The sequence below is a fragment of the Dasypus novemcinctus genome, chromosome 10, assembly GCF_030445035.2.
Source record: "Dasypus novemcinctus isolate mDasNov1 chromosome 10, mDasNov1.1.hap2, whole genome shotgun sequence".
Classification (NCBI taxonomy): Eukaryota; Metazoa; Chordata; class Mammalia; order Cingulata; family Dasypodidae; genus Dasypus; species Dasypus novemcinctus.
In genome coordinates, this window is record NC_080682.1 from 100,718,641 (window position 1) to 100,730,374 (window position 11,734).

An 11,734-nucleotide genomic window follows, 5' to 3' on the forward strand; every position below is an offset into this window, starting at 1 on the left:
ATTTTGTTTTATAATATCCTTTTACCTACCTGTTTAACATCATAAAATTAAGCACAATAAATACAAGTATTCAGATCACAGGAGGAAGCAAGATCATTTCTATCCTTTATTTATTTGATAGAGAATTTCTAGTTTCTCTTTGAAGATTGTTATCAAGAAGTGCTTCTAGAAGGTAGCATTATACTATATTAACTTCTTGAAGACATTTACAGATTCAATTTGTAAAGGTCTGGAAAATTCAACTGTTTTGGCAAACTTTTTCAATCCTTTTGACTAGCCCTAGAAAGGACTTTTGTTGAGCATAGAGGCAATAGAAATGTGAGAAATCTTAATCTAATGCCAGCGTTCTTAAACTTTTAGTTCCACTGATCCCCTTGCCAGTCAGGTGTAATTAATACTACTGTGATTTATTTATTACATACATTCACAAGTGAAGGAAATGCTATATTTCAGTTAGAAGTCAGAGAAATAAAGATAGTAAGTTGAGTTATTTTCAATTCAAGCTCACAGATACCTGAAATCATTCCAAGGACCCCTTCAGGGTCTGTGGACCTCTGGTTAAGAATCCCTGATCTAATGAGACTTGGAACAAAACTTTATTGCTCACATGAACTAAAGTCCTCAAACCAAGTCACTTCTCAATTTAAATAGACAAATGTGTTTTCAATATTCAACGTATCCTAATAATATTTAACTGGGAACAAGAAGGAAGCAGCAAGGGAAGACATTAGAAGATACTGTTTCAGAGGCTCTGAAAATGCATACATGAGAGATAGCAGCCACACTAAAATAATGAAATGACACAGAGGGAAGAAGATAACAATGAGATTCATGTGAAGGAGGTTTAATAAAGGACTGATGAGAATAAATGGAGGTCTATGTTGGATGGAAACCTCAAAAATTTCTCCAGATCTCTTTGGAGGATGCTTATTGATATTTTTTATAATAATATGACTATTTATTTATTGATCATAGGAGTTCCATAATGAAAGACTTACTGCAGGCTAGAAATTAGCAGAAATTTTTGGCAATGTATGAAAAAGTAGAATGATGCTATCACTTCCAAGTCTGGTGATAAAAAATCATGGTTATGGCTATTTTAGTTCTAAAATGATTTCTTAGCTCACTTAGTCTCCTCAGTTTATATACTATAACATCTAAGAAAGTTAAAATGACTGAGCTTAGGTTAAAAGTAAATCATCTTAGTATTTTGAAAAATATGATCTAAAGAGGCCAATGATTAAGCCAGAGCAACAGTATAAACCTCCTATACCATCCAAGAGGGTGAAAGAGACTTGGAATGTTGCAAATTATTTTCTTAAGTTTAGCTTAAACCCTTAGTTAATGTCAAGTTTCCATTTCCTCAGAATCCCATGACTTAACCCTAAGATTGATCAGATCATATTTTATTGCTCTTTCTCCTTTCTCCTTTGCTTTGGGCCAAGAGATGGCCATTACTCCATCTCCAGTGCCAAACCAAGTCCTCTTATTGGGGGAAGATAGAGAGGGTGTCTATGGACATAATTTTAGTGCCAAGTGTAATCTACCTTCTGATTTTTATGAGGAGTTGAGGAAAAGATACTATGTACGACTTAAAGTTAGAAGGTTATTTTACAGTGTGATCTCCTGTCCATAAGTCTGGGCATTGGGGAAGAGGAAAGAAGATGCCATTCAAATCCATCAGTGCCACCAGTGCTGAAGGTAATGACGAGGGACCTTTGTCATAGGATATCTCTTTTGTATAATGGCAAAGTCCACTGATTCCATGTAAAGCAGAGTACATATTGGAAACTGGGCTTTTAATCTGGTCAAATCTGAATCCAGGGAGCTGACGTGGCTCAGTGGTTTTGCACCTGTTTTCTGCATATGAGGTCCCAGTTTCAATCCCCAGCCCCAGGTACCAAAGAAAAAACGAAGTGAGTACAGTAAGATTATTAAGAACTTCCTGGGAGAATGACCTCAGAAAATACAGTTAGGTATTTCTCACTAGATGAACTTCTGGGTCTACCACAAATTAAGATCAAGTTTCAAACATCTCTAGTTTCTTCATCCTCCCATGACCTTGGAAGATTGGGGGAAAAGAAGAGAAAGTACAGTCTCTGTGTGTTTGCCTGTTCCATCCAGGGGCAACCACCATGATAATGCCAGAACTATCAGACTCAGGGTGTGACTTTAGGACCATTAGGTCATTTAGTCCTTTTGTCTGCTGTAAACATGGCTGGGCTGTTCCACAGTAGAAGGGTTATCTCAGACAAGGATGGAAGGTCATATGCAGTGGTGAATGCAGTAGGGGGATGTGACACATCTAAGTCCAATAACTGAGTATCTCTTATTAAAGCCAAGGCCTTGTTTCTTCCTCACATAAATAACTATGAACCTTTTCAATCTCCAACAGTTAGGGTAGGAATGAAAGATATTGTCACTGACCCCTTCTGAGCCCAAAAGTCTCCACGGAGAACGTGAGAGTTTGGGAACAATTGAAGGGATGAGGCGTTGTTGTGGATATTTTTAAAGGGACATGTGGCACAGGTACTTAAAAACTTGGGCTCTGGAATCACAATTAAAAGCAGAGATGAATCTAAACCAATATCTGTCAGGCCTTTGATATGTTGCATATCCTATTTCCTCTTCTTGAAAATGGAGATAATAATGGTAGACCTTCCTAGATTTGCTATTAGGATGCAATGAGAAAATGAGCATAAAATGTTCACTGATACATAAATCAAAAACAACTAGTCCTTTAATAATAGTATTTATTGTTCCCTGAAACACTCAGGGGAGGAAGACAAGGCAGGAAAAATAATTGGAGTCAATTCCTGGAAAAGTCATAGAGAATGTCCTCATTGGACTTCATCAATAAAGTGTACCAGCCTCAGCTGAAGAAAACTCCCTCTGTTCTTTATTTCTCTGTAGAAAGTCCTATCAACTGAGCCAGCTTTTCTTTTTTTTTCCTTAATAGCCCAACACCCATTCATGTGCATTTGAGGTTTTCCAATAGTGACACCCACCTAATTAGTCTTGTGACTGTAAAAGTTTAAAAGTATCTAGCCATCTCCTATGTAACAGATTTTCTAGTTACAGGCTCATTTGTGCAAAAATGTAATTCACTTCAGGGTTTTGTTTTTGCCCCTTCCAAGAAAATCCAATCCACTGTAGTGGTTTCTTAGCCAATTTCAATTATAATTTATCTTACATGGGTTTGAAACTTCCTCAGGAGTTTTCTATGACCCTCTTCCTTGGATTAGATTTATAATTGCAGTAGGAGATGTGTGGGTTTTCACAAAATTGTCCATTTTGGTCACACAAGAGAGAGGTGTCTTCTTGCTCCTTGGATAACTTCTAACCCCAGGTACATCTTGTCCTGTAATGTATGGTGCTTCCTCAAATTACTATCTGTGGGCAGTGATTGGCTCCTCCTTGACTGTCTGGTACTGTTGGATCCATTGATATTTCAGCCATGTGCTCACCTGACCCTGACAAGGACTGTCATTTCCACATCCTTCTGCTGCTCATCCCCTCATCCTGGCTGCAAATTGGCCAGTGTGGTTACTATTGCTCTCTTTCAGCCAATCTCTATACCCCACTTGTGCTCCAGGAAGTACTGAGTACCCACTCACCCCTCAAGAGCCTTAGGAGTTCTATTATTGGATCAAAATAATTCAGTGATAATTAAATCATGCAAAATGACTTTATATCTGAGATTTAAATAATCACTATGATACTTGATTACTTAAAGAGACTGACAGTGTTACATAATGTCACAAAGACTTCAAAACAAATAAATACACATTTTTCATATACAACCTTTGAACTTCCTCTGGCAGAGTCAATCCAGATGCCCTACCTTGATGAGAAAGAGGAGAGTAAGAAGCCAGGAACATCTGAGTAAATTCTAGCTCTTCCATCCCTAAGGCTCAGAATCACATATCTATCTCAGGGCTGAATAGGGCTTATCCAAGAACTAAAAGTATTAATGTAATAATTCTGTGTTCTCATGGCTAGGGAAAAACATGGCAGCTACTTGGACATATATCTCCCTAATTACATCAGAACATCTTAGCTGCTCCATGGAAATAGTTTTGGTTGTTATGTGCTACATAATTAACTGAAGCTTCAAGTTAAATGGTCATGAACATCTAGGAGAGACAAAACAGAAACCAACAGTAAAGAAGTAGCCCTGTCCCTGAGCCTTCTTTCTGACAATCTGTTCCTTGGAGTGAAATATTTTGGGATGCAGATAAATGAAATCCAGTATTATTTCTAGGACAGATTGGAAGAAGGAGTATTGCATTTTCTTTACTTTTCTTCTAATACTCAGTCTTAAACTGTGATGAATAGGAATGCAATATGCTTTAGCACTAGCATTTCACTTGGTAATGCTGTGAAACAAATCCAAATCTGTCGTTTAATATAACAAAAAACCTTGTCCATGTTAGATGAGCACTACTGGTCAGCTGTGGCTATGCTTTAGACAGAAAGTAAGATTCAAATATGCTCATGTGTTGTCTCCATCCTGAGTCCAGCTCTGATTTGAGACATGCTTATTCTTTTGGCATAGGGAAAGAAAAAAATGGAACAAGGTGTGCCACCACATTTAAAGTTTCTGTTCCTAGTGGCATATTTCAGCACAACACAAACTCCGTTGGCCAAGAAAGTTGCATGGGTGCACAACATTAGTGGGGTGAAGAAATACTCTTCCCAGGATAGGAGGACAGGAGAGTCAATATCTGTGAAAAATAATGCAATCTATCACAACTACATATTTTAACTGTCTATATTCTTAGATATCTTCAGAAGTTCTCCACTTCAAAAGAGTATTTACATTGTTTCCCCAGTCCACAGCATAAAAATGGTAATTAGCTCTTCCAATCATTTATTCAATAAATATTATTAAGATTTTTAAAAAAACAACAACAAGGCATATGCATAGAAACAGTTGTACTATCTAATAATTTGATACAAAGAAATGTCAGAGCGCTTCTTTACTAAATGTTCAAAGAAGGAACTGGCCATAAGTATGCATGAAGCAGTCAGGAAGGAAGCTGAAGAAATTAGGAACAGAGTTAATGGAAGGAATAAGTATCCCAATATGTGAAACTGTCCAAGTGTACAGCCAATAGCCTTGGGAGGTAGTAGGGCTAATAAACAGTGGATGTGTTCCAGCAGAAGCTTTATTTTTCTTTTATCATAAAAAGAAAATGTATTTATCAGGAAAAATTAGAAAAATTTATCAGAATAAAATATGGGTAACTTCATTATTAGATGGGGTGCTGGCATTTGGGTTTGAAATTCAGTTACTCACATCATGATGAAGAGTTCACCAAAATTTAAGCTCAATCAATAGTCCCACTGTTTTTTCAAGTATGATAATGTCTACCTGTAGCGTATGATTTTGGAAGGTTCTTTATATTGTCTTTAACCATGTGAGAAGTCTATGAGAATGGGGAGGTCAAACCTCAGCCATTGGTCCAGAGGATAGTTTTACATCTGGCCTATTGTAACTGGTGACTTTGTGAGGAATAGAACTACATTTTCCTTGTCATACTGAAAAATTGCCAAACAGGGAGACTGCAATTTTCCTCCATTAGTATTTCCACTCCACCCTAACCCAGATTCCACTCAGTACTGGGGAGAGGGGTAAGAAAAAAGTATGCATCTACACATTCTTTTTCTGGAATAGACTGAGCACATGATCACGAATCTGCTTGGTCTTGACACCATAGATGATGGGGTTGACCATGGGTGGGAAAAGCAGATAGAAGATAGCAAGGAGTATGTGGACATGGGGGGCAGCCCGGCGGACCATACGGTGCATGACTGAGGAGATGACCACTGGTGTATAGGTAGACAAGATGGCACCAATGTGGGATACGCATGTCCCGAATGCCTTGTAGCGTGCTTCGTGAGAGGCAAGTTGTAGAACTGCTCGAAGAATAAAGACATAAGATAGGCTAACGAAGAGCAAGTCCAACACCACAATAAACATGGCCACAGCAATGCCATAGATATTGTTGAAACGTGTGTCTCCACAGACAAGCCTTACTACAGCCATGTGCTCACAATAGCAATGAGCAATTGTTGGGCCCCGACAATAGTGGAAGCGTCTGAGGAGAAAGGGGAGCGGAGTCATGAGTGTCACAGCCCGGAACACAGCAGCCATGCCAATCTTAGTGATAAAGGGCCCAGTCAGCACTGTGGTGTAGTGCAGTGGCTTGCAGATGGCTACGTAGCGGTCAAAGGCCATGGCCAGCAGAACCGCTGACTCCATGATAGAGAAGGAGTGGAGAAAGAACATCTGGACCAGGCAGGCATAGAAGTTGATTTCTCGATCCCTGAACCAGAATATGGCAAGCATTTTGGGCAGTGTTGTAGAAGAGAGGATCAGATCGATGGCTGCCAACATGGCCAGGAAGAGGTACACGGGCTCATGGAGTGCTGTATCAGCCCGGATGATGTAAAGGAGGCTGCAATTGCCCAACAAGGCCAGTGTATAGGCAAAGCAGAAAGGGATAGAGATCCAGATGTGCAGGTGCTCCAGGCCTGGAATTCCTACTAAGAAGAAGGCAGGTGGATGGGTTGAGGTGGTATTGGAGATTGTCATAGCTCCTGGAAATTCTTCTCATCGATTTTCACAGGGCCCCCTCACTTCTATTTATACCCTCTAAGGTATATAGGATTGTAGACTCAAAGCTCTGATACCCCACCTGGAAGAATTTGCTAGTTTTCCTATTCCTAAACTTTGAACAAAATAAAGCAGTAATCCTAATAGATATGAAGAAGCATAATCCATGTTTCCTGCTCTTAAGAAACTTTGCCTGATTGAATAGATAGAATAATAAATATCAATGGAACTGGTATCACAAGACAGCTTTATTAAGGAATGGAGAGGCAATAGTGTTCTCTGTATTCTTGGTAATAGGAGGATTACCTTGATTTAAAAAAAAGGAAAAATAAGATTACTGTAATCCATTTCTTTACTACCTGCATTGGCACCACCCAACCTGCCAACCAAATCAAACTTCTTAACATAAAAGGCAATTTTCTGTCCTGAAATCTCAGGCTTAGGTGGGTTTATAAGATATATAAGTACTGCAATTTCCACTATCTCAGTTAATCACACAATCTCTATATTTTCTCTAGAACTGCTCTGTCTGATATAATTGCCATTAGTGATATATGGCTATGTAATGATATATTAATGAAGTTAAATAAAATTAAATTCCTCAGTCAAATAAAACACTTTCAAGTGCACAGTAGCCACATTAACTAAAGGTTACCATATAGAAAACAGAGATACAGAATAGTTCCTTCATTGCAGAAGTTCTATTAGAGAGGGCTGCTTTAGGATGTACCTTCCAGGTCATTTCAACACCCAAACATCTGTCTAAATACTTCTCTGCTACCACTGCACTAGAAAAATAGGAAATCCCTTTTTTATTATTTATCCTCCATCTAATTTCTTCTTTTATCTTTCCCTCCACACATCTTCCCACTCCTTCATTTCATCACAGGAGAATTCTCTCTTGTTTAGCAAGACTGATTTCTGCCTTCCACACCAAATATCCTTTGTTCTTAATGATTTTAAATATTTTTTTCTTCTCTTGCTTACTTATATCTTCTAGTAAAACGTTAAATATTTGAGTTGCCCAGTTTTAACCCAGGCTTTCTTCTCATCTTTGTTAGGATCCACTTTTGAGGTTCCTATAAAAATTAAATAGATAATAGATTACATCACATACCACAGATACTAAACAAAGTAAATACTGAGAAAAATGACCTTTTCAATATCAGAAAATTCAGTGTTTGAAAAGTTAGTTAATATCTTTAAAATATCATAGGAAATAGTGGAAGAGAGCTGAGGTTGAGTACTAACTTTCTTCCAAATTCAATGTTCTAAATAGCTATGCCTTCTTGCTTCTACCTAGATGTCCCATGAGCAACACAGATTCATCAAACCCAAATTGAAAAAAAAATAATTCATTCTATGGTACATGAGAAATTTTTAGAATAAGTCCCTTGGCTCAAATCATAACTGCCTTTATACTAGCTACATGGTCTTGCACAAATCACTTATCTCTGAACACCCATTTTCTTTTCTGTAAATGGAGAATGATAGTGCCCTACTTTTTCATAGGATTGTCATTTATCTCTCTCTTCCTCCATGGGACTCTGATGCCTAAAATAAATATTATTAATGCTACATTCTATAATCAATCTATACTTAATTTTATTCATATTCTTATATTTAATGTCTTCCATGATATAATTCCTTCCTCCAATTACTTCAAAACTCAACTCCTCTTTAAAACAAAATATCTTGATATGTCTATATTTAGTTTCTACTCCGTCAAAATCATTTGATTCCAATCCAGCTTCCATTTCCATAAACTCCCTAAAATTGCTCTATTGGAGCCACCTATGACCTCCATGATGACATCCATGAGTTACGTCTTCTGGGAAGTAGAGGGGACTTTCAAACTCCTCTAATCAAGGGAACTCCAAAACAACTAACAAGGACAAGCCCAGGATAAAACACAGACCCAGAAAAGACAGGAATACTACATTTGCCTTGGACAGACCTTCCTGATGGATAGCTAAAGAAAATCTGTCTGACCACCAGCTGGTTACAAAATCAAGAAACAGACATCTCAGGGAATAAATCTGAGGGTTAATATTTTTAAATTTTAGTGTACAGTGTGCATCAAAATGTACAAGGCAACCAAACAAACAGGAAAAGATAGCACATCCAAAGGAAGAGGACAAAAATCCAGAAAGCAACAAAGCAGAAAACCAGAATGCAAGATTACCAAATAAAGGTTTTTAATTAATATAAAAATGCTCAAGGAGATGAAGGAAAATAAAGACAAAGAACTAAAGGATATCAGAAAAACAATGAGCAATATAAGAATTTAGTAGAAAGACATTTTTTAAAGCAGCCAAATAAAACTACTAGAATTGAAAACTTCAATAACTGAAATGAAAAATTCCCAGGATGGGAGGAGGAGGGGCAAGACGGCATCAGATTAAATGCACACTCATCTCTTTCACAAAAAAAATGGCTCGGTGGAGGCAAAATCCTGCCTGAGTGAGCTGTTTTGGGAACCCACAAAGCAGGAGGCTTCAGGGCATCGATCAGGATAGAGTGCAACAGAAAGAAAAACCACGAGTTTCTGATACTTTAAGCTGGAGCTGCAGGACAGCTAAACCCCACCCTTAGGGCAGGAAGCAGTGGTGAGCCCCAACCCTCGCCTGTCAGCCAGCAGGAAGAGGCATACTCCGAGAGTGGGAGGGTTCTGGTGAAAAGTGGAGATGGGTTGCCCCTGTGCAGTTTCAATATCCTGGGCTCCCTTTTTTGAGCTTTGAGGAGCATACCAGCAGGTTCGAGGAGATATCAGGAAGAGGGGAGAGGTGAATCTGTAAAATAAAAAGTTTACTTTTGTTTTATAATTTAACTTAGTTTACTCACTAAAACCCACTTCAAAATATGAAGCAAGAAGTTTTCAGGGTCATTGATTGATAAACACCAGCAGCCTGAGATGCTCCACAGGGGCTTAAGAGGAAAGGTTATTTTTCCTAAGTGTTTGGTTGACTGCTTGCTTGTCATTTGTCTGGTTTTTTTTTTGTTTGTTTTCTTTTTGTTTTGTTTTGTTTTCTTGTCTTTCTGCTGGCTTGTTTCTTGTTTGCTGTGCTTCTTTTGCCTCAATTTCCTCTTCTCTGTGTGTACTGATTTTGGCTACCAACGTTATCTCTTTTCCTTCCTACATCTTACTAATTTCTGCTTTCTGTTGTTGCTCTACATTCCTCCTTTCTTTGATTAGTCCCCGATTTTTCTGGCTTTTTATGTCTAATTCTTATATTCTGTTTTCTATCATTTATTAACTCTCTCTCTTTTTGTCCTTTCTTTTCTCTTTCCCTCTCTACTCATCACTCTGGCCTTTTCATTCATTCTATAAACTTCTCCATATTTGGTTTCCCATTTTATTGTAGGTACTCCACATTTACATTCCTATACCTCTACTCTGCTTACATGAGTTAAATATTCATTTTCCTAGGTCTTATACAGTTCCTCTGCTAACTTTTACTATCAATATTACTGCTATCCTTTTTCTTTTCTTACTATTTACTTCTCTGGCCCTAATCTTTTTCCTTCAATGGAACTTAGACAACAACAAGGATATAGAATAAGAAGAATAATGTGTCAAAGAGAAAACTTAACACACACAAAAAGAACAGCAACCAAATAAAACCCTAGACTAGAGGGAGAAGCTAATCGACTGAACAAACCCACCAGGATAAAAAGATGACCAGACAGCAACAAAAAATTACAAACCATGCCAAGAAGCAGGAAGACATGGCCCAATCCAATGAACAAACTAAAAACCAAGAAGAGAAGCAGAACATCAAACAACAAATCAAAGCTCTCCAAACAAATAACATGGACTAACTTAATGAAGTGAAGAAATAGATTAAAGATATTAAGGAAACACTGGGAGATAATCCTGAAGAAATTGTAAATGTACATAAAAAAAGAAAACAGATATGATGCTGATGAATGGCACAATCCAAGAAATAAAAAATACACTTTCAGCAAATAAGAGCAGATTTGAAGAGTCAGAGAAAAGAACTAGTGATGTAGAAGACAGTACATCTGAAATCAAACAGACAGTAGAATAGATAGATAAAAAGATAGAAATAATCCATCAGGGACTTAGGGACTTGAATGACAACACAAAATGCACAAACATATGCATTATAGGGATCCCAGAAGGAGAAGAGAAGGGAAAAAGGACAGAAGAGGTTTTGGAGGAAACAATGACTGATAACTTTCCAAACTTATTGGGGGAGATGGATGTACAAGTGCAGGAAATGCAGTGCACCTCAAACAGTATAAATCCTAACAGATGAATACTTGTCAAATTATCCAGTGCTCAAGACAAAGAGAAAATACTGAAGGCAGCAAGAGAAAAGAGAACCATTACATACAAGGGGAGCTCAATAAGATTAAATGATGATTTCTTATCTGAAACCATGGAGGCAAGAAGTCAGTGGCATAACATAGTCAAGGTACTTAAAAAAATAAATTTTCAGCCAAGAATATTTTATCTAGTGAAGCTGGCATTCAAAAATGATGGAGACTTCAAAATACTCACAGATAAAAAGAAACTAAGATGGTATTCCAATAAGAAACTGCCCTTCAAGAAATATTAAAGAGAGGCCTGCAAGTTGAAAGGCAAAAACAGGAGAGACAGAGTTGGAGAAGAGTGTTAGAACACCTAAAAAGATAAGAAGAGAAGAAATAAAAACAAAATATGACATACATAAACCCCCCAAAGAATATGGCTAATGTAAGAAATTCCTTGAAAGTAATAACACTGAATGTTAATGGATTAAACTCACCAGTCAAGAGACACACATTGGAAGAATGGATAAGTAAATATGACCCTTCTATATGCTGTCTGTAAGAAACCCACCTTAGACCCAGGGATTCAAGGAAGTTGAAAGTGAGTGACTGGAAAGTAATCTTACAAGCAAACAATAACCAAAAAAGGGGAGGAGTAGCTATATTAATATCAGACAAAATAGACCTTAAATTACACTCTATTGTAAGTCACAAATATTAGTAAAAGGAATAATCTTTCAAGAAGAAATAGCAGTCATAAACATTTATGCACCTAACCAGGGTACTTCAAAATATGTGAGGCAAACACTGAAAATAAAATAAAATAAAATAAGT

The 11,734-nt window shown here is 37.5% G+C and overlaps 1 protein-coding gene across 1 annotated transcript; it reads right to left on the bottom strand.

Annotated features, from left to right (window-relative positions):
* Window positions 1–5,656: 5,656 nt before the first annotated feature.
* Window positions 5,657–6,601, bottom strand: LOC101414971 (olfactory receptor 52K1). Its single transcript, XM_004476944.2, has one exon. The coding sequence runs from the start codon at window positions 6,599–6,601 to the stop codon at window positions 5,657–5,659; it is 945 nt and encodes a 314-aa protein (XP_004477001.2).
* Between the last annotated feature and the right edge of the window lie 5,133 nt (window positions 6,602–11,734).

Excerpts from the sequence above, each read along its gene's own strand:
- LOC101414971 (XM_004476944.2), bottom strand. The coding sequence starts at position 6,601 with ATGACAATCTCCAATACCACCTCAACCCATCCACCTGCCTTCTTCTTA.